This window comes from Amblyomma maculatum, chromosome 9 (genome assembly GCF_055883805.1).
Source record: "Amblyomma maculatum isolate TAMU_Amacu chromosome 9, ASM5588380v1, whole genome shotgun sequence".
Taxonomy (NCBI): Eukaryota; Metazoa; Arthropoda; class Arachnida; order Ixodida; family Ixodidae; genus Amblyomma; species Amblyomma maculatum.
This window is the reverse complement of record NC_139352.1, coordinates 121,905,960-121,929,271: the sequence shown is the minus strand read 5'-3', so window position 1 is coordinate 121,929,271 and position 23,312 is coordinate 121,905,960. Positions and strand designations below refer to the sequence as shown.

The 23,312-nt window shown below is 48.9% G+C and overlaps 1 protein-coding gene across 4 annotated transcripts in view; it reads left to right on the top strand.

Moving 5' to 3' along the window:
* LOC146180285 (constitutive coactivator of PPAR-gamma-like protein 1 homolog) overlaps nt 1-23,312 on the top strand; it is a 105,702-nt gene that overhangs the window by 59,804 nt on the left and 22,586 nt on the right. For all 4 annotated transcript variants that reach the window (XM_084579497.1, XM_084579496.1, XM_084579499.1 and 1 more), the window contains 4 exons: nt 3,584-3,879; nt 13,014-13,163; nt 18,622-18,834; nt 18,896-19,218. In XM_084579497.1, coding sequence (XP_084435623.1) covers nt 3,584-3,879; nt 13,014-13,163; nt 18,622-18,834; nt 18,896-19,218 — 982 coding nt within the window. The remainder of the gene's footprint in view (nt 1-3,583; nt 3,880-13,013; nt 13,164-18,621; nt 18,835-18,895; nt 19,219-23,312) is intronic.

The window sequence follows — 23,312 nt, the reverse complement described above, 5'->3', positions numbered from 1 at the left end:
CCTCTCGAAGCGAACCAACTCGTCGTGGTTCCTGCGCCGGTCGGCAAAACGGTTTCGTTGGACCGGTGGCCCCATTTTTCGCCCCGTGACGTAGGCAAAAAAACGCAGAGCTGCCTCCGGAAATTTTGGGGGTCACGCCGGACGCGACGCAGCAACCAATTAGGAGTGGTGAAAGGAACCAGTTCCCGAACGGAACCGTCGCAGGATCTGGCCCCAGGTTCAACTGTATTGCCATTGAGGTGTATCATCATATAAAAATGTTCAATTATGCCGATGCCCCGTAATTTTAAAATATACTTAGCTGGCATTACAGCCCCCAAAATTTATGTTCAATTTAGCAACATAAAAATAGCATAGCTCCACAGTTCACTTCTTCCTGAATTCAGCGGTGCAAGAATTACTGAAATGTGCCACAAGAACATAATGAAAAATTCCGTAAGGCTAATCATATTGACAAAAAAATATCAAGTTGAGAAAATCTCATTTCAAGTTTTTGACACTGATTGCAAAAAATGTTGGGAGGAACCTTCAACTACAGATTTTATTTGAATGTTCTTTATCAGTCCACCTGCAAAACAAAACAAAAAGTGTCTTATTCCATCCAAGAAAACATTCTTTAAAGAATGTTTAAGATGTATACATGTGTAAAAAAAATTTCAAGTTGTGGGGTTACCTTTTTTGTTTTGTTTTGTTTTAGCCATCGAGACTGCAGGGCTAGGGACAAGGACAATATTTTGAGCCCTGGAAAGGGTTTCTTGGGGGAACTAGTGGTCCGGAGCCCAGGAGGCCAGAGCCCTACCATGGCAAACAGTTGGGTGACCCTGAAAAGGTCCATTGTGACGCTTGAGCGGTTGACTGCTCATGTCGTTGCGATCTTGCCGCAGGTGCACGCTTCGTGTGCATGATAAAGTTGTTCAACACTTTTATGCCCACAATCACAAACTCTGTACCAGCACTGCATTCCACGCTGACCCGAAGTGAAACTCTCATTGGGCCGCTGACATTCCCGACAGAATAGACACTGACCGCTCTACACAATGCGCCGGCTCCACTGTAGAGTAGAACACGGCGGTGGCATCAACACAAAGTGCACCGTGATCTGGGATGCAATTCGTGCTTTAATTAGAACTCGCGGTGCCGTCAGCGGCAGCATAGTTGATGTTCCCTGCGCATCTAACAAGTCTGGCACCGGCTGTAACATAGGTCCCAAGGGCACGCTTGCGGCTGGCGCCCTCTGCTTTTTGTTCGATGCCCGTTAGGTTCGTTGTGGGCACGGTTACAGTCTACTGTTTTCTAGCACCTCGATCACAAGGAAAAACTCTGCACAAAGCGACGGTGATGCACCCTCAGTGTCGGCTTGGTTTCAGGGAACGAGCATAGTGATTTATTTTTGATTGATTGCTATACAAATAATATAGTCAACGAAATATGCACATTTCAGTGTTCTGCAGGTGTTGTAATTAACATCATCATCAGCAGCAGCAGCAGCCTGACTATAAATGAGGATAATATAAGAAAAAGCCACTGCTCGATACCTTTTGAGAGTCCGAATTCGAGCTCTGCTCGCATTCATAATCAGGAGAGCCATCGCTCCAGCCCGTAGTAGAAGGTCCCGTGCGGTCCGCCATCTGAAAGTAACCGCACGCACTTTCGGTGGCCCGCATAACGGGGAGAAATGGCACGTTGTGAAATCAAGATGACAGAGGAAGATGGAAAGAGGCTAAAACAACCTCCTTTGCTGCTGCAAAGATGCGGCAAGAGAGAGCGAAAGCAGCGATCGAGTCATGTGTCGACCTATCGGAACTGGACGCGTCATAGCATACACGCCTTTCAAATCATGCATTTCGCCCCGCCGGGGTAGTGCAGTGGTAAGACACCCGACTACTGTGCCGGAGTACCCGAGTTCGAATCCGACCGCAGCGGCTACATTTCGATGGAGGCGAAACGAAGAGGCGTCCATGTGCTGTGCGATGTCAGTGCACGTTAAAGAGCCCCAGGTGGTCGAAATTTCCGGAGTCCTCCACTATGGCATCTCTCAAAGCCTGAGTCGCTTTGGAATGTTAAACCCCTCAAAAAGAAAGAAAAAAAAAGTGTATTCTCGTTCAGTATGCGTAGGCCGTCGTTGCATGTTTCCAGCCTCGCGTGAATAAGCTTTAACGCAAGAATATCTCCTGCTTCGGAATTTCGAAGTTCACTTGCCTCATGGAGCAGCCAGGTCAGAAAAGCTCTTTGAATGTTGTGCTTCCTTTGGATGTGGTTCATGGTTTCTCGATGAAGCCCTCTTCTCTCTCCGGTGAGGTTCGCTGGCAGAGCTCCTGGTATCTTCCTGGAGGGTCGTTGGCGTTCCTGTTGCAACCTCCAAGAAGGATTGGCGCAGGAGCTCACATTACCTTCCCATGTTTCGGTGCCAAAATTATATAGAAGCAGAGCGGACACCAGGCCACCTCTAGCTATCTTTAATCCTTGGCTGTCCACTCGATTCTCAATATGCCAACATGGCGCACAATCTCTACCGCACGCTCTAGTTCAAAACTTCTTCTTCCTCGTCGTTCCGCTTACAGATTCTTGTCAAATAAATCTACAACAACGCCAACAGAATAAAAATAAAAACCTGCAAACCTGCGGCAGATGGCTGAACAACCCTTGAACTTGTAACCATACGCGCACGCCGCATGATTGCTTAGCGTGAGAGAGTAGCGCACGTGGGCGAACCGCGCTCCCAGCAAAGAAGGTGGCAGGAGTATACGCATGTATACCCCTGCCGTATACCCCTGTATATATTACGTACCAAAGTAGAGTTCTGGGCTAGTTGGTAATACATGATAAGTGGGAGGCTTAGCGCGGAACAGACAAGGACAAGAGGCACACAGGACGAGCGCTCTTGTCCTTGTCTGTTCCGCACTAAGCCTCCCACTTATCATATATTACGTACCAACACATCAAAAATATGAACTTGTAGAAAGATTGTAGAAAGAAAGATGCCAGTGACGCAGAAGGTTGCGAAGCTCCTGCTGACACAGCGATGACAGAACTTTGGTCCACTTTGAGCGGTAGTGACGGTAACGCGCCGAGACTTGAGAAATTTTTACTGTCGTGACAGATGAAGAGCTGACAGGTGAGGATATAGTCGCAGCAGTCACTCGCACGAAGGACGGGGACAGGAGCGATGATGACAATGAACAGGAACCTGTTCAGGTTGCATCTCGCAAGGAGGCTTTGAGAATGGGACTCCCTGCGGGACTTTGTTTTTGCTAAGGACCTGCCACTGCACTATGTTCAGCAGTTCGGTGCCCTGCAGAACGATGTCTGCCAAATTGCTGTGAAACAGGCAACGCTTACGGATTACGGGTTTCTTCCCACTACAAAATAAAAAGTGTAAGCTACCTCGTCCTCATTAAATGTGTAGTTTATAATGTTTCCTCTTTTTTTTGCCTAACCCGGTTATAATAATTATTGGTTATAACAATATTTTCATGGCACCTCAATATTGTTATAAGTGGGTTTGATGGTAGTTTGGTTCAGTTCACATGTGCCCGCATTGTTATTGACGGAAAACTGTTGTGCGGCCTGTTCTGTGAACCAGACTCGTCCACCAAGGGCCCAGCCCCCGTGGTGGTTGTAGAGTGGCTCGGCCGATCGTCGTCGGGCGGAAAGGGTGGCACGCGGCGCCCCTACGAGCTGGTGGAGGGCGTCCAGCTGGGCTGGCCTGTGCCCACGGTGCAACGCCTTTGGCTGGGGCCCTCGCTGGATGACAAGAAGTGCCGGCTGCGGGCCTTCCTCAGCTGCATGCGCAGCGACGTGCCGCTCATGCTCAACACTGCCTACGTGCCCCAGCACCTGCTCATCCCCTGCACAGTGCTGCGCTTCCTGATGTCTCAGGTGAGAGGGGCTGCATGGCGGTGGCAGAGATGTCGTGGACAACTTTCTGTGACTGCAGGAAATGAGGGTCGGGGGAGGTCACTGTGGGGAAGTAGAGTCAGGGGGGCAGTTCGGGGTTGTTACAGCTTAGATGGCCCGCTCTTTCCCCTTTCCTGCCTTTGCTCTAAAGCCACAAAAAGTTCCCTGCGAGCAAAGTTGAGGGCAGATGCAGGATGACTTGTAGAAAGGCAAAAAAGGGCAGAGGATCGGGGTCACGTGTGTTGCAATGTGGTGGTGGTGGTGAAAGTTGCTTTCTCTGGTTGTGCAAGAGCCAGCATTGGGTGGCTGTCTTGAGCTTACATTATGGGTGGGAAATAATTGACTCTTTGTATGGCAAATCTGTCAATAAAATGGTCAAAGAACATCCTTGCGGTTTTTTGCTTTTGAAGACTGCACTGCCTTTGGACATTGCCAGTTATAGAAAATATTGGTTAAAATGAAATAGCAGTCTATTGCTATTCTATGCAAAGAGAGCACAGATTCCTCTGTGCGGACAGCACACAGTGATAACATATCTAGTTCTCTTTAATTCTGTTCTCTGCGCGAGCATTAGCGAGGAAATGCAGTATTTAGTGGTCTGTGCACACACTTCACATGTCAGACGCACCATTGGATGCCGTCTCGGCTTATGGCATCACCACCGTACTATAGTAGAAAGTGAGGAACCTCTCTTTCTGAAGGGATGCATGAGAGAACTTTGACTTGTATTTTTGCTTCTTTCCGGCACGTGCATCACTATTATTTTGTAGAGACTATCTCCGGTACCTTACCGAAGTATTAGGCTTGTTTGGTTAAAAGGCTGTCGAGTTCGAAGTGCTGTGTCCTCGTCCGTTCTGTGACTGGAGCAATGCACTTTAATGGACAGGCCCCGGCACCCCTCTTCGCGCGTTGCCGGGAGAACTCTCCGCCTGCCTGCGCCCCGCGGGACGCCCCACACAGCGGGTTCCCTCACCCTCCTCTAGTTCTGGGAAGCAAGTTCCATCCCTATTCTCCGGCTTCTGCCTCGGCCGACGCTCGTCGCACCCTCTTGTCTGTTAATAAACAAAGTTAACAGTTAAGCAGTAGCGCGTACGTCTTTTCTACATTGACGACGTGCAAACATGACAGTGGCGACGAGGAAGTGTATTCAACCTGCGCTACGCAACGCTATTGACAAGCCATGGCTACGCGAGGGTTAATACCAGAATTCAGCGGCTTATCTTGGTCATCGTGGGCTGGATGCCTCCAGTTCTACTTTGAGGCTAACAACATCACAGACCAAGCCTTGAAGAGGACCAACCTGCTAACGCTGTGCGGGGAGCAGACGTACGACGCTGTCTGCGCCCTTATTCAGCCAAGCACATCAGCGGAGGTGCCTTACGACGATATCGTTGCAACACTACAATTGCACTACGACCCGAGGCCATCGGGTTTACAGCCGAGCTCGCTTCCAGCGACGGGATCAACTGGAAGGCGAAATTGTGAGCGCCTACGTAGCAACGCTCAAAAAGCTTGCAGCTGACTGCAATTTTGGGACGCTGACCACAGCCAGGACAGGCAGGAAAGAGACGCAGCTTTTAACACCACCATGCTTTCTTCATGTTACATAACAGATTTGTGTGCGGACTGAGTGACGAGTCTCTGCAGCAGCACCTGTTCGCTGAAGGGGGTCTCACGTTCGACAAAGCTTACGAAATCGCTGTGCGAGCGGAGAACGCCTGTCACCAGCAGAGAGAGATGCATCGGAAAACCGAGCCGGTACACCTAACAAGCAACCAGGTACGCAAACCTCCTTTTTGCCAAGTCGCTCAGAAATGCGGAACGCTGCTGGCGGTAGGACGGACAACACAATGCCCAGGGATGCCGATTCCAGTCAGCCACGTGTAATTTTTGGCGCAAGCGAGGGCATATTGAGAAAGCGTGCATTACGAAGCGGAAGCTTGTAAAGATAGTTGGCTTCTCAGCCTAACCACAGTGTCGACGCCTCGGAGAATACGCCACCATGTGATGTCCATGAAGCAACATCAGCAGCATCATTGGTGTTGTATGATCTTAACATCGTGAATCTCAGCACGCGACCGAAAAGTTTTACCAAAGTCACAGTACATCACAAGCTGGTCAAGTTCGAAGTGGACTCCGGCGCAGCCTGCACTCTGATAAGTGAAGACAGGTTTCGAACTTCGTGGCTATCAGATACCCCACCCTTGCAGCAAGACGACGCGCACCTGCGGACGTAGTCAGGAGAGGTGTCACTATTGGGTTCTGCCAACGTGCTGGTCAGTTACAACAGCCAGACCCATATGCTACCTCGGCTTGTTGTGAAGCCTTTTAGGGAGAGACTGGTTTTCTCCATTAGGAGTGACGATATGCGGCATACACTAGACGCCGAGCCACAACGTGATTGAGCAATTGCAAGAGAGTTACGAATGAGTATTCTCAGAAGAAATTCCAGGAAATGAAGGACACCCAGTCACACTGGAGTTGTAGTTAAGCGGCGCGCAACCGAAGTTTTTAAAGGCCAGGCCGATGCCCTTTGCTCTCAAAGCTTCCATTGAAAGGGAGTTGGACAAACTGGAGCAGCAAGGTGTCATCGAGCTGACACAACATTCACAATGGGTCACACCACTGGTCGTAGTTCGCAGGAAGAACGGAACCATACTTCTCTGCGGAGACTACCGGAGCGCCGTAATTCTTGCGACTAAAGCATAGTCTTATCTTCTGCCGACACCTGGAGAAGTGTTCAGTGTGCTACGCGGCGCAAAAGTCTTCAGCACTCTAGACCTTACCCAGGCTTAACAGCTGAAGGTGAGTGAACCGATGTCAGAATTACTGACAATTAACGCACTAAAAGGCCTGTACAGAGTCAAGAGACTGCCCTTTGGCATAGCTGCAGCCCCGGCCATATTTCACAAGTTCATGGAGACAGTACTTCAGGGAATCCCAGGAGTTTGCGTCTACCTGGACAATGTCATCATCAGTGGTGCTTCCACGGAGGAGCATGCAGCACGCCTAGAGCACGTTCTTGAAAGGCTAGCAAACGCAAATTTGTGTTTAAGCAAAGAAAAATACTGTTTTGCGGTGTCAGAGGTGCAATTTCTAGGACATCGAATTGATGCAGAATGCATCCACTCTACCGATGACAAAATGCGAGCGATCAACAGGCGTTTCTTGGGCTCCTGACGTTCTAGGACCGTTTCTTGGAACGAAAAGCTGCCGTGGTCAATGACTTATACCAGCTGCTGCGGAAAGATGTGAAATGGACATGGTCGCCACGCCATCAGCAAGCATTCGACGCCCTGAAAGACCTGCTTCGAAGGTGTACAGTCCTCAGCCACTACGACGAAAGGAAGCCCGTGCTTTTGTCTTCCGACGCATCTCCGTACGGAGTCGGCGTGGTTCTTCCGCGGACTGACTACCAAGGAGGGGAGGCCCCGATTGCCTTCGCCTCACGTACATTGTCACAAGCGGAGCGCAACTACGCACAATTGGACAAGGAAGGGCTAGCCATCGTCTACGCGGCGACACATTTTCACCAGTACATCGCCAGCCGAAAGGTGATAGTATTTATAACTGATCACGGACCGCTACTGGGCATTTTGGGGCCACGAAAGCCTATGCCACCGACGTCTCCGCGAATGGCACATTGGTGCATCAAGCTCTCAGCGTACGAATACGATCTGGTCTACAGCAATGGGACTAAACATCAGAATGCTGACTCACTAAGCCGCCTGCCACTGAACGAAACAGTTGGCTAACCGTCTCCGCTCGGAGACGTTCTTATATTCGAAGCACTACCAGAACCTCCGCTTACAGCAGGCACAGTTGCAGCATCTATGCAGAAGTGTGCAACTCTCCGGCAAGTTTACGCAGCTGTTCAACAAGGCAACATGCACAAACTCAAAGGGGACAACTTCGGCGCTTGCCACAGGCTAGCTACAGAGTTGAGCACCCACCGCGACTGCATCCTATTTGGATCTCGAGTTGCGATTCCGAGAGAGCTACGCGCACAAGCTATGTCTCTCATCCACGCCGGACATGGGCATCGTTGGCATGAAAACGTGTGCCAGAAGTTACATGTGGTGGCCTAATTGATAGCAACATTGCAACGACAGTCCAAAATTGCAAACCTTGCCAAAGCAGCCAGAGCAGTCCGCCGAAGCTCCTCTCCCGGAATGAGAAAAGCCACACAGACCTTGGCACACCCTGCACATTGATTTTCCAGGCCCAATTGAAGGCTGCACTTTCCTTGTGCTCGTAGATGCCTACACCAAATGGCTTGAGATAAGGGAAATGCGACAGATGACTTTGGCAGCAGTCATTGACAACCTCCGATCACTATTCGCAACGTTTGGAATTCCCCGCAAGGTAGTGTCGGGCAACGGAACACCGTTTGTGTCTGCGGAGATTCTCAAGTTTTATCGCAGCAATCAGATCTCATCAGTCGCATTGGTCCCCTACCACCCAGCGATAAACGAACAAGTCGAGCGCCACGTGCCCTAGCTAAAGTGTGCCCTTAAAAGAGACCAGACACGGTCGCTGCAGCGCTGCCTTGCACGTTTTCTTTTTTTTTCAAGCAGCATACGACAGTTCAGAACACGATAGGCCAGACCCCAGTGAAAATGATGTTCCAGCCCGAAATACAGACGCAGCTCATGGCTCTCCTCCCCAAGCCATGGACAAAGACGACAAGGGAAGAAAAACCCATTCCACGCTGCAGGACACTTATTGAGGGGCAGCACGTCCTCGCCTCCAGTTTCTCGGAAAACCACGCTGGGAGGAAGCTACTGTTGTGAGACGCATAGGCCTGCGCTCTTGGCTCGTTAACATACATGGAATAGTGACACACCCACACCTCAACCAGCTGCGTGGATTTACGGTGCCTTCCGAGAGTTGTCCGGCAGCAGCGAGGACATCTGAACCATCCTCCCACGTTGCCTGACATCTCTCCTCAGAAGAAGGGGCTGCACCCAGGGCAGACCTACAAAGCACAGCGGGCAACATCCAGCCTACAAGTGGTTCTTCCCTGTGCGCACAGAGCCAGCGCGTCTCCAGGCGTCCTCGCAGACCCCTTGCACGCTATCAGGCAACTTTTTAAGGGGTAAGGAAGTGTTGTGTTTGAAGTGCTGTGTCCTCGTTCATTTGTGACTGGAGCAGTGCACATTAATGGACAGGCCCCGGCACCTGCGCCCAGTGGGAGGCCCCCCCACGGCGGGCTCCCTCACTCTCCTCTAATTCTGGCATGCAAGTCCCATCCTATTCTCCGGCGTCCGTTCCCTTCGTTCTTCGGCTGGCCAGTTTGGCCTTCGCCTTGGCTGACGCTGGTTGCACCCTGTTTTCTGTTAATAAACAAAGTTAACAGTTTAACAGTAGCGCGTACATCTTTTCTACAGTGACGATACATGAACACGACCAATGCCATACCTATTCTGCTTGACCTGGTTCTGCTTATTTTGTATTTCTCCTATCTGATTGCATTTTAGGACTATGCCAGACTTATTCTGCTTGATCAGAGTGGCTTTAAGTGTGGTATACTTTGTGTACTTGTGAGGTTCTGAATGGCCCATTCATACAAATAATTTGGATAATTTGGGGAAAAATTAAAGGGTCTCTGAGATGTCTTTTAAGAGGAAAGTCCTACCCTTCCTCTCCTATTATTTGCCTCTATTCGTTTTGCTTCTTATTGGCATTGGTTGCAGCACTACGTATAATTATAATTGGTTTACAGGAAATTGGTTAATGAAGTTAATTATAATTGGTTGACGGTACACCATCACTCCTGTGATGTGACGTTCTCTGGCGTGCATTCAAGTGTGCGATTGCAAATGGCAGGAATGCTAGACAAGGAGAACACATCTTGCGGAATCTCTCGCATAGATCTGGGATCTTGCGCATGGAATTTCGTTCCTTCGCCTTAATAACACTGCATGACTGTGTCGTGATACTAGCAGCATTAACTAATGTTGAGTCATTTGAAGCCCACAAAGGTGAAAAAAAAAAAAAAAAGCACTCATTGCGTGCTACTCCGGCAACATCACACTGTGTGGCTTGGTGTGACCGCTGAAGGTGAATGACGTACAGATCTTTGAACTGTAGTGCAGGTGAATAGGTTCTGACAGGGAATCCTTCGTCTTGGACTTACGATCACACGCCCCTTGGGTGTGGTGTCTAAACTTCTCACGTTGGAGACATGACATAACATGAATAAGCTGCAGCCGTTTGTTCTTGCCTTTTCGTCGCCTGACTGAAAAGCAACCACGAACATTTAAACAGGCTGATGAAGTTTCAATGCAGAAGTGCAATGTGAAGGCGATCCTTCGTCGAAGGGGTCTACTTGCTGTGCTCCATATGTCCATAATGTATCTGATTACTAGAAACAGTTTTGCACATTGTCTTGCTGGTGGGCCATTTGCAACATCTGTGCCACATTACAACGACAGGATGTTAGCAGACCAAATGGGTGTCATGTCGTGCTAATGGGACGGCCCCTTTCCCATGCTGATCATACCTGGATGCAGTCTACCTGTTATTAGCTGGTGCAAGGCCCACAACTTCCACCCGACTCCATAGTGTTACATGGTCATTAAGCATTGGCCTTGGCAACAGTAAGGATCACACAAGCGTCTGAATTTTTATGGTTTAATTAACACTCGCTTAGGTAGGTTGTGTGGAACTGAGAGCAGGCAGCTGCTGCCACCCCTCATCCACACCTTCGAGTCTCGAAGGGAATGCGACCAAGGACCGATGTTCACACTTGCACAGGCGACCCGTGGGTCGCTTTCTCGAATTCTTGTTTGGAACGAGACTTGTTGGTCTTGACTGTTGTCAGCAACGAGAGGAGGAGGAGGAAAAAATTTTATTTAAATTAAAAAAAAAATGTAAACACTCCCAGGAGGACCTCTTAGTCCAGGAGCCCTCTGGCTGTTCCTTCTAACTTAGCCTGCTCGACCAGCCACAGCTGATCTGCAGGTTGCCAGCAACGAGAGGAGGAGGAGGAAAAAATTTTATTGAAATTAAAAAAAAAATGTAAACACTCCCAGGAGGACCTCTTAGTCCAGGAGCCCTCTGGCTGTTCCTTCTAACTTAGCCTGCTCGACCAGCCACAGCTGATCTGCAGGTTGCGTGGCTTGAAGGGCAGCCTCCCAGGATGAGGGGGTGGGGTGTTTGACGGAAGGAACACTGATGGGATGTGGGTATTCCAATAAGTAATGGTAGAGGGTGGGTGGAGTGGCGTTGCATGTGATGCAGTATGGTGGGAAGTCCGTGGGGTAAAAGATGTGGGCAAATTGAGGAGATGGGAACGAATGTGTCTGGAGTTGTCGCCAGTATGTGCTGTCAATGTGAGAAAGCGTGTGATGTGGTGGCGTGTACGTGGCACGACAAAGATTGTAGTGAACAATTGTAGTGCAGTCAAGAGGTTCGATCGGGGTGTATAATGAAGGTTTGGGGAGGCCATCCACCGGCGCCCGGAAGCTTAGTTCTCGGGCAAACGTATGAGCGCGCTCATTTCCGAGGATGTCCTCGTGCCCATCACCATCACCCATGTGATGGTGATGGGATCAGGAGGGGTAGGTAGAGTAGATAATGTTTTAGCTATGAGTGCGGGAAGGGTTCCTCGCAGGAGATATCTGTATGCTGTTTGGGAGTCTGTGCATATTGTGGTGTGCTGAGTCTGCGACTGACTGATGTGTGCAATAGCGAGTGTAATGGCCAAGCATTTGGCCTCGGCGATGCTAGTGCAGTGGATGGAGGCGGCATTGAACGTCCAGCGGCGAATGTCCGTGAACGCAGCAGTGCAGATGTGAGGAATGTCCGAATTGTGTGAAGCATCCGTGTAGATATTGTCAGTTTCGTTCACTCCATCTGCACCACTGATCACCGGTTGTGGCTGCATGGCTGGAAAAGCTGCCACTGTCGTTTTTCAACCGATGCAACCGTTCGTGACAGCCGCATTTTTGCCAAAGCGGTTCTAGAACCTCGGCAAGTGTAAATTGGCTTCTCTGACTGTCGCGCTGGTCATGGCACAGGTTTGGTTTCAGCCATTCCTTCATTGTTTACCCAGTTTCATCTCCTCCAATTTTGGAGCAACTGAGCCTTGTTACTGGCCACCCGTTGCGAGAGTGTTTCTTTGCTGTTTGCGTGTTTCCAGGCACGAAGGTGTATGGTAACGATTATCTGTGGTAAACTGGCTCTTGTTTGAATTGATGTGTTTCATTCATCGACTTGTATAGGGCTTGGCCGGGCCAATTAGTTAAATCTCGTTACAAGAGACACTGTTACAAGAGACACTCAGCTATAAGAGACATTTGAAAATGGTTTGGTTGGTTTTTTTTATGTCTGCCATGTTAACAACATTGCATACAAGAGACATGGTTACAAGAGACACTCTGTTACTAAGGGCAACTTTTTCAGGTCCGTGGAGTAAGTTCTTCACTATTTAGAAGAGACAAAACCCAGGTGTGCTCATGCAATGCAGCTGAAGCGTACCAACTCGTACATGATGCACTTCAGATTCCCTTAGCTAAATTCTGTTGCATGTCAGTGTCCTTTTTGTTGTGTATGTCAGGAACTGAGGAGTGCTTCCCGTGATTGGAAAGTTAAAACGGCATAGCATTACTGTTACCTTTGAAGCAAATCAAAATGCATGAATACATCCAGCATTTTTAACTCCTCACTGTTAAAATTTGATCACTCATCAGGGTGACGAGCCTGTAAGCATCTGAGGTTGGCGAGCATGTAAGAGTGCCTCAAAGGTATTAGAGCAACAGGAAGGCTTGCAAAGTGAAGTGCTTTACCTCCAGAATTTGGAAAGGAATACACTCTGCACTCACAAAAATACATACTAGTATGGATAACTTCTTTAAGCTTTCCTGAACAATTTCCTATTAATGCATGTGAATGCATTTATATACTGATGTGCAGTAAACTGATCAACACAGTGATTTTAGAATTTTTGGTTACAAGAGACCTTGCTTGCAAGGTCGGGTCCCTTAAGTGTCTCTTGTAAGGAGGTTTTACTGGTACAATTTGAACATGCTTTCACTGCAGAGCAGAGTGTTTGGAAGTGTGGCTGTGTGTGTGTTGTTTGGGAGGCTGACTGGGTGGCCTTCTTCTTCCAGGGTGGTGCCCCTGTGCTTCGTCGGCAGGAGCTGGATGCCTTTCTGGCCCAGGCAGTGTCCCCGCAGCTGATGGATGCGCAAAGCACACAGGCCATGCAGCTGCCCCTGGTGGCTGTGCGGGGGGCACAGCTGGCCTCCCTTTTCCTGCAGGTGGGTGGAAGATCATTGTCCTGTGGGAATGTGCTGTTTTGTGGCAATTGGCTGCCTTGCAGCGCTGGGGGCTTTCCTGTCCAACGTTGCCAAGGTGTGAAATGGTGCTGCAACAAGCTGTTTGCGGCACTACGAAAGCTAAGAGCGATCTGGGCCAATACGGATAGCACGCATTGCATGACTGTGTTCCTACGTGAGGGCACAAAAGAGCACAGTCATGCAGTGCGCACCACCCTCATTGCTCGCAGCTTTCGTAGTGCTGCAAACAGCTTGTGAAACGGAGTATACCGTATTTACTCGCATAATGATCGCACTTTTTGTTTTTAAATACTGTCGCAAATTTCGGGGTGCGATCATTACGCGGGGTAAATTTTCTACAAAAAATTTTTGAGCACCGAAAACGCAAACAAGTTGCAGGTCAGACGTCTTAGAACATATATCTCGATTACAACCAAAAATAAAAGCTGAGTAAGGCTTAACTTCGCAATAAACACGCACATTAAGCATCACATGGAGTGCACAATGCCCATTTATTTTTTTTCGTCAGTACTCTAATCAAAGTCTGAATCCTCGCCATCCTCGCTTTCACTGCTGCACGACTCATCGGAAACGGCAGTGTCGTCGCTGGGAGCATCCTCACAATCCCACAGGAAGTCATCTTCCGTTCCATCCAAAGCATTAGATATGCCTGTCTTCTTAAAACTCTTAGCCACTACCTCGTCGGGGATACTGCTCCACGCTTCTGTGATCCACGAGCACAGCATCTCCACGGATGGCCTTCTAATCTTTCCGCTCGGCGTCAAATCATGCTGGCCCATCGCCATCCACTCAGCATAAAGTCGTCGAAAGTTGTCCTTGAACGGTTTGTTCAAAGACACGTCGAGAGGCTGCAGCAGCGAAGTCAGGCCGCCAGGAATGACTGCAATGTCCGTGTGCAGCTCTTTCAGCTTGGCACGCACGCTGTCCACAAGGTGACCCCTAAAACTGTCCAAAACCAGAAGCGAGGGAAGCAGAAATGCTCCTGGTCTTCTTCCCCAAACAGTCTTGATCCAGTCGACCATCAGGTCTGCAGTCATCCACCCTTTTTATCTGTGCACGTATATGGATGCCGCGGGGAAAGTTTCCCTTCGGAATAGTCTTCCGTTTGAAGATCACGTATGGTGGCAGCTTCCGCTCGTCGGCCGTCACAGCAAGCATGACTGTGCATCGCTGTTTTTCTGCGCCAGACGTCTTCACGAGGATGCTCCGAGCACCCTTCTCGTTCACAGTTGTATTCCGGGGCATGTCGAACGTCAGTGGAGTTTGATCGGCGTTTCCAATTTGCGACATAAGGTAACCGCATTTTTCGCGAAGCCTAGTGACGAAGTGATGGAAGTATATCACTTTGCTTTCATACGCGGCTGGGAGCCGCTGGCACGACGACGTCCGCCGCCTCAGGGAAAGTCCATTCCGTCGCATAAAGCGAGTCGTCCAACGCGGAAATCCTTTTCGGCGATTCCCAGCTTCCTGGCAGTTGTGCGCGCCTGCGTCTGTATCATTTCTAATGACACTGCACAACCATCCTTGCGCAGGTCCCTCGCGTATTCTAGGACCGCCTCCTCAACACGAGGGAACTTGCCCGTTTTGGGTCCACGGAAAGCCCGCCGTGTCTTGTTCGTAGCCATCAGCTTCTCGCGCTGCTTCTTCCAATAGCATATCCTCATTTCGTCCACGCCGAAATGCCTACCAGCAGCGCGGTTGCCATGCTCCAGTGCATAGTCGACAGCCTTGAGCTTGAACGCGGCAGTGTAACTGGCATACCGCCCCATGGTGAAATGGCGTAAACTCGCACAAAAACACAAAGCACGCTACGACGCTGCCGAATTGCAAAATGGCGAACGCCGCAAAGCGTGGAATCATGGGAACTCCAACGTTACTAGACTAGGTTGGGAACTCGTCGGAATGCATTCGCTGCGGGATGACTGCAGATCAACCACCAAGCGGCTCCACGTTCGGGGTGCGATCATTACGCGGGGAATTTAAAAAATGGAATTTTGACCTCAAAATTCAGGGGTGCGATCATTACGCGAGTGCGATCATTATGCGAGTAAATACGGTAGTTTGCTGTCTAATTGTGAATTATAGATGGCGCAGGCATGGCACAGCTAGAGGGGTATTATGCCTTGCATAAAACTTAATGGTGTTACAGTCGAACCTCGATGTAACGAACCTCAATGTAGCAAAATTCGTGATGTAACATATTTTTTTTCATTTCTGTAACATATTTTTTTTCATTTCCCAATCACTTCCCCATTGAAAACCATGTATTTTTTTTTCGTGATTTAATGAAGTAATTTTGTACCGCGCTTTCGATTTAACGAAGTCTTTGCGCATCACATGCATGTGCCAGGAGCGACTTTCATAATCGAATGAGAGATAAAATTTAGCTGAGACAAAACGCATTTTGTATTTGCCTTTTTACGCGCCAATTTTGCTGGCAGTCTGGGAATCTGCGAGAACGTACAGCTGCATCATTTGTTGTACGTATACAAAATCCACGGCACGGAAGTTTCAAGACGCGTGACGCCATGACGCCACTGGCCAGTCGGAGACTCTGAACGTGAAAACGCAAACCGGAAATATGCGTACGTGAGGCCTGAGGAGGCTGACAAAGAGCGTCACGTTGAGCTCGACTGAGGCCTACAAACAGCAGCGTTTCCTCAACTTGGCTCCGTTCATCGTGCAGTGAGTTTTGTGTCCAAGATGAGTGCTCCTCGCAAGAGAAAGGTTTTGTCTATGGACATGAAAGCCAAGATCATCACTGAAGTAATGAACGGCGAAAAGAAGAAGACTGTTGCCGAAAGGTATGGACTTTCGCAGAGTTCACTGTCTACGATTCTTAAATTTAAAGACAGCATTATGACTGCCGTTAGTGCAGGTGGCTCGGGCCTGCAGCGGAAAAGATTAAAGGAGGCAAGCTACGTCGACGTAGAAAAGGCCCTCTTCCTGTTGTTCTTGGATATGCGTGCCAAAAACATGCTGTTGAGCGGGGCCATTCTACAACAGAAGGCCCAGAACTTCACTTGCATTCTTGGGTGCGACGACTTCAAAGCCAACAGCGGGTGGCTCCAACGATTTAAGGAGAGGCACAACATTGTTGGAAAGGGGGCCAGCGGTGAGTCGGCCAAGGCAAACGAGATTGGAGCATCTGACTGGCTGCGTGATCGTGTCCTGGGCATTTTGGCACGTTTCGAAGTCGCCGACATTTACAATGCCGACGAGACAGCATTTTTCTATCGGCTGTTGCCAAAGAAAACATTGGCGCTGCGAAATGAAAAATGCCATGGTGGCAAGCACAGTAAGCAGCGTTTAACTGTTCTTTTCTGTGCCAACATGAATGGCAGCGATAAACGCGTGCCATTCGTAATTGGAACAAGTGAGAAGCTGCGCTGCTTTAGCGGCAAGAAAACGATGCCGGTGAAGTACACGTCAAACACGAAGACGTGGATGACGCGGGATTTGTTCACAAAATGGCTGAAGGACTTGGATGCTGAAATGTGCAAGCAGGAAAGAAGCATCTGCCTACTTGTGGACAATTGCTCCGCGCATCATGTTCAAGACTGCACTCACCAACGTCGAGCTCGAATATTTTCCCGCAAATTGCACCTCCCTGATACAACCACTGGACCAGAGTATTATTAACAGCGTGAAGTGTTCGTACCGCAAGCGGGTGATTGAAAGGCTGCTTCTGAACATTGAGCTCAAAAGAGAGACCAAAATCGACATATTCATGGCCTTGGAGATGCTATCGCGGTCATGGGAGTCGACGAGCAGCGAGATTATAGCGAACTGCTTCAAAAAGGCGGGCTTCAAGGTTAGCATGCACTCAAACCAAGAACTGGGTTGCGAAGCTAATGACGATGACCACGAAAGCATGCTATCCACATCCAGCACAGACATCGATGATTCGTGGCAGCTGCTCTGCAATCAGGGTGGTGCTCCCAGCGACGTGACTTTTGAAGACTGTTTTCAGCGACGCTTGTGCTCTTACAACCGAAGAGCTGGATGATGCTGCATAATTCAGAGTGTCACCGACACGGGAATGGAGGATGACGACTCTGACCAAGACGCCCATGTGGCGAGCAGCGCGCCTACTCCGACGCAAGTCATGGATGCGCTGGATGTTCTGCGTGCGCACGCGGGCGCGCATTCACATGAGCAGGCCTTGGTAGCCCTGTCTACATACGAGCGCCTTATAACGCCGACGCTTAATTAAAAGCGTTAGTTGACGTTGACGGAGTTCTTTGCTACCACATGAACTGGATCGACTGCACGTACTCCACAAAGTTCCAATAAACATTTTTTGCATTCATGAAACAGTCTCATAACTCCATGAATAACGCGACCATTGAGTTAGTAAACCGATTTTTCTTGCAGCATCCATCCTTTTTTTTTTTTTTTTTTTTGCGTGCGATGTCTTCGTAGAAAAAAAAACGTCCAGTGTTGACAAACTGATAGAGCTAATGTGACCGTACCGTTAAAACGGGCGAGCGGCGAAAGAAAAATGATAATGTGCTCTGGTCGCATACAGCGAATAAAATAAAGTGCAGAACAAGAAAAGCGGCCTAATTAAGCACTGATAGAAACCGTTCACTTCACCGTCACATAAGCGTTCGCCACAATCCCACCATCAGCAAGAACGAGCCACGCCCAAGGTAGCCGCGCCGGCTTGAGCGATGCGAACATATTTTTCTTTATTTTTTCTTCATTGATGCGTCCCCGCCTGCAAATGTTTAATGATGATGATGAAACCAGTGGCGACATCTTGTGGTGGCTTTAAGTACTAGGCGCTGCGCTCATTCTTTGCTATGCGCACATGGAGAAAAATGATGCCCTCGCGGTGTTTGCTATCACTCATTATGCTCCTGATATAGAAAAAAACATCCAGTGCCCTTGTTAGCGCTACTATTACTAGATTTTCTTGCGTATTTCCTCAATAAGTGTTTTACAAGTTCCCATCAACTAGCAGTGCTCCACGAACCAGTTATATACTTTATTTTGACAGCTGAAACAGGGGAACTTCGACATAACGAAATTCACGATGTAACGAAATTTTCGGCTGCAAGTAGGACTTCGTTATATCGTGTTTCAACTGTAGTACGTGGGTGGAAAGTGCAGTGCCACTCTGTACATAATAGCATCAGGCAAAAATGCAGTCTGTAAGTGGAATGAAGAATGTGAACGAGTGCCGATATCATTTTCAGTCATCACCATTTGGGGGTTATGAGGAGGGACTGTGTCCTGTGGGCCTGGCTCCTGAAAGAGAGACGTCTCCTATCCTAGCTGTGCTAAGCAGTGAAACGTGTGCGCACTCGTCGGTTATGCTGCAAGGAATCGTGCATGTTGTCTGCTCACTTGCATCCAGTGCAGAGCCTACAGTGGATTCTTTGCGTGGGTGGGGCCTTGTCACACAATGCAGGGTGTGGAGCATGCACTGTTTGCCAACGATGCCTGTGGTGCCCCCGTCCCCTGGCTCATGTGCTGCCCGTGGCTGTATTTTGATGGCAAGCTGTTCCACCAGAAGCTCCTGCGGGCGGCTCAGGCCAAGAGCCTCGTCGAGGTCTGCGGGGGCCAGATCGACCAGGTGGCCAAAGTGGAGCGCATGCGTGCTGCCATCCTCGAGGGCCTCCAGGTACGCACCCTGTCTTGCCATTCTGCCATCTCGCTCCATGGGTACATGCTCTTATGCGCAGGTGGAGTTTGCTCGAGCGCCCCTCCCCGCCATGGCTGGCGTGCCACGCTTCATGCCGGGTTATCCACCACACGGAGGACCGAGAGTGGGTCCCATGGGTGTGGGCCCACCCCCAAGGGGCGCTGGCCGTGGACTGCCTCCTCCTCCCCCGCCTCGCCGGGGTGCCCTGCTGGCACGCGGTGGCCAGCTGGAGATTGCCGGCGTGGTGGTGGGCTCCTGGGGGGCAAACTACGGTCAGGGGCCCCGGGGCCCTTCGGCAGGACCACACCGGGGTGGGGCACGTGGCCCACCCTTGCCCCCTCAGGTTACCTCCGTGGGAGGACGGTGAGTTGGCATGACCTGCCTTCTCTCGGTGTCTGCCCTATTTTGTGCTGCTCACTTGATTACAGGCCTGCTTGTAGTGTATCGTATATGGCACAGTGCATTTGCTTTGTGCTGTTCAGAACTACAAAGAAAAAACCTTTCTTGTTTCGTAATAATAATAATAATAATTGGTTCACAGAAAGGGAAAGGCGCAGTATCTGTCACATTTACTCTGTGGACTCCTGAACCACGCCGTAAAGGAAGGGATGAGGGTGGAAGTAAACGTGGAAAGAGAGAAAGGGGAGCCATAGTGGAGGGCTACTGAGTAATTTCGACCACCTGGGGATCTGTAACGTGCGCTGACATCGCACAACACACGGACGCCACTTAGTTTCGCCTCCAACGAAACGCAGCCGCTGTGGTCGGGTTCGAACCTGGGAACTCGGGGTTCGAACCCGACCACGGCGGCTGCGTTTCAATGGAGGCGAAACGAAGTGGCGTCCACAGTCTGTAATCCATGTGCGCAGTAACTGAACGTTTACAATGATTTATTTCGCAATTTTCTTTAGAAATGTGCGAGGATGTAGCATTTTTATATCTTGCAGAAATTTGATGGGTAAAAGAAAAACGTTCATTCTGAATGGAGGCAGCGTTTTGAAAAAGTTGTTAGGTCATTGTTTAGGCTTATTTCGTCCGGTTACATCGTCTACACGATAATCCTTCAGGCTACGGTATTTACTGCTCCATCAGATATGATGCGCCATGCAGTTAGGGATAATTTTTGTCACATTATGATGCTTCACAATTTCTGTGGCAGGAATTAAATTCACTGCACTCAAATGACTTAATGTAATTTTTCGAGTTCAAGAAGATAGTTCAAAAATGAAATAAATTCCTTATTTCTCAAAATTTCATGGAAGGACGCAAGTGACAGTTAAATTTCTTCTTTTTCCTGCACTTTTTTTATTTGTTCTTTTAGTGTGAGGTGCAATGGTATTAATCTAGTTCTTAATTGTTATTTCATTTCTTGGTTATGAAAAAAATTAATAATACTCAATTTTTGAAGACCATTTTTCAATGTGCACAGAAGTAGTCACAAGGAAAGAGCTTACGGCATGATAGTTCTGATGGAATTTTGTATATCTTTATGGCAGCAGCAGGAATGAGCCGAGATGACAACTATTCTTGTCAATAGAGCTATCCAGCTCGGAGAAAACGCCAGCCAACACGGAGCGATCCTACCCTCCTCCTAAACTGCAGGTTAGGTGGACGGTTCGCTCCGTGCTGGCTCACAGTTTTTTGTGGGCTAGATAGCTCTGTGGACAAGAACGGTCATCATCTCGACTCATTCGTGCTGCTTCTGTAAATCAATATTTAATTCTAGCAAAGCTCATCATCATCATCAGCCTGACTATACCCACTGCAGGGCGAAGGCCTCTCCCATATTTCTCCAATTAACCCGGTTCTCTGCTAGCTGCATCCACTTGACCCCTGCGAACTTCTTAACCTCATTTGCCCACCCAGTTTTCTGCTGCTCCTCTATAGTGCTCTAGAATATTGGGCAGTGTGACAACCGGCGCCAGAGAGCGGGCCGCTTTTGCGATGACAGCAACCGGCTTCCGCGAGAGGGCGCGACATGCAACAGGGGTGCCAAGATCGCCGCTCGGCGCGTAGCGGCCGCGGGGATAGCGGCGGGTACAGAGGAGGGGCGCGGTTCTCTACGTAGCTATTTTCACACGCTATGCAGTTAATGCGATATTTAATAAAGAAGCTAGTTATTCCAGGTGCTTAAATAATCACTAAAATTCCTTTCCGTCTCTTGGAGGCGCCGTGCACGCTTTGGGTTTCTCTTCGGTGCAGCGCGCAATGTTTGAATTGCTATTTGAAACTCTTTCAACGTTTCTTTGTCCTGCGGACAGTCATAAATCGTCCAGATGAGACACTTGTACTCAATGTTTCCAACGGAGCGTGGTGTTTTTTATTCGTTCTTCTCGTGAGGGAATAAAGGCTGCTGCCGAGGAGCGCTACTAACACGCGGAGAAAAACAGTATACATGTGAATCAAAGCTTGTGCTTTGTGAGGCTGCTTTAGGAATACCTTATTTTTTACGAACCTTATTTAAGAACACCTGCTTCCATTTTGTAGCTTGTGCTTATCAATATATAATAATGTTTATTCATAAATTGTCAGTAATCTGTAATATATCTTTATAATTGGTGTTCTTTCTGTGCCCAAATCACCGCTCATAGACATGACAAATACAGTGTGCGAGGAAAACACATTTATTGATAACCGCACTTATTTAAAGCACTGCGGTATTTACTGCAAAAAAAAAGGACGTATACGCGACTCAAGCATTTATTCTTTGTTAGTGATTAACAGATACATATATTGCGGACATTTAATTTGTTTACGTGCCACTCACCAAGTGGTGAACCAGCTGTACAGATAAAAAAAAATAGTCAAGTACAGCTGGGCAATACTTCAGATGAAATATGAAAATTTAATCCTATCACATACGAGAGAATACTTTCATAGTGGGCACTTGAGTGCGGACGCTTTACTAGCATAAATGGTAGATATGCGGAGCAAAAAAAAAAGCACTTATAATTGCGCGTCGTCTATGATGCAATTCTTGGCGTGCACCGAGAGAAAATGAAAAAACGCGAAAAAAGATAGCAGCACCTAATACGGAAGCTATTAATTAAGGCCGAATTTAAATGCGGACACTGATGCGTGTTTATTTTTCGAGTGTGTGGTACGAAATACAGTACAACCTCGTTAATTCGAAGTCATCGGGACCGCGAGAAATCTTCGAATTAAGCGGGTTTTCGAATTAACCGAACACACCAAGAAATAAGACTTAGGCAAAAAAATTCGTTGCAGGAACATGTTACCTTTATTCAGTATATTTTTAATTACTACTGAAAGTAATCAGAGATGCTGGTTTGCCGCGTCCGGTAGTTTGCGGCTCCTAAGGTCATGCTCTCGAGTTGGTCAAATAGACGAAACATCTCTGAACTTCCACCGCGGCACTCAACAAAACTGCGGATAACGTTCAGCGATCCGATAACTTCACCAAGAGCAGGTGCTCGGGGAGGCTCGTCGGTGTCGTCGTCGCTATCGTTGCTGTCATCGCGCATGTTCATACCAGCATCACTGCTGGTACTCAGCATCACTCACTCTGCAAGTCAGAGTAGCCAGTCTGCTCTTTGCTCTCAATGTTGATATACTCGGCGAAGCCGACTGCGTTGGACTCATCCTCTGCGCAGAGCGCATTGATGCGGTCGCAATACTCTGCTCCTTCTTCGTCAAGAGTAGTAGTACATGGGTGGCCTGCATCGGCATCAATAGTGCTTTCACTGGAAAAACCAGCGTGTTCAAAACACCGCCTGATCAATGTGGGCTCCACTTGTTTCCAAGCGTACACCATGAGGCATATGGCTCCGAGGAGGTCGATGGAGTACTCCTTGCCATTGTCGTAGCAAAGGAGCATGCGCTTGAGCAGGTGGTACCGACAAATCTTCTTAGTGTGGTGAATGACGCCTTGGTCCATCGGCTGTGAGATCGAAGTGGTGTTCGGAGGTAAAAATACCGTCCTGATGGCCTGGAGATGTGGGATGTCGCCATGTGCCGGGCAGTTGTCGACGACAAATAGGACATTCCTGCCCGTGGCCGCGAACTTGCGGTCAAGTTGCCGCACATACTCTTCAAATATTGCACCTGTCATCCAGGCTTTCTTATTGTGCCTGTAGATGAGTTCATCCTTTGGCGGCAGCTGCGCATTTTTGAAGCAGCGAGGCTTCCCCGTCTTCCCGACGACCAGTAGCGGCAGCTTGTGTTTACCGCACATGTTTGCGCCGAACAGCACAGTAATCCTGTCCTTGGCCTGTTTCCCACCCTTGATGGCGGTGTTCTTCACTGCGAATGTTTTTGTTGGCAGCATCTTATAAAAAAGTGCAGCCTCGTCAAGGTTGTAAACGTCGTCTGCACCGTACTCGCTAAGCAGCGGCGCCAATGTGTGGTTTCTCCAATCCTCGACAACGCTCTCGTTAGTGCTGCCGCTCTCACCACAGACGGTGAGAAAGGTTAAATTATTGCGTTCTTTAAAACGG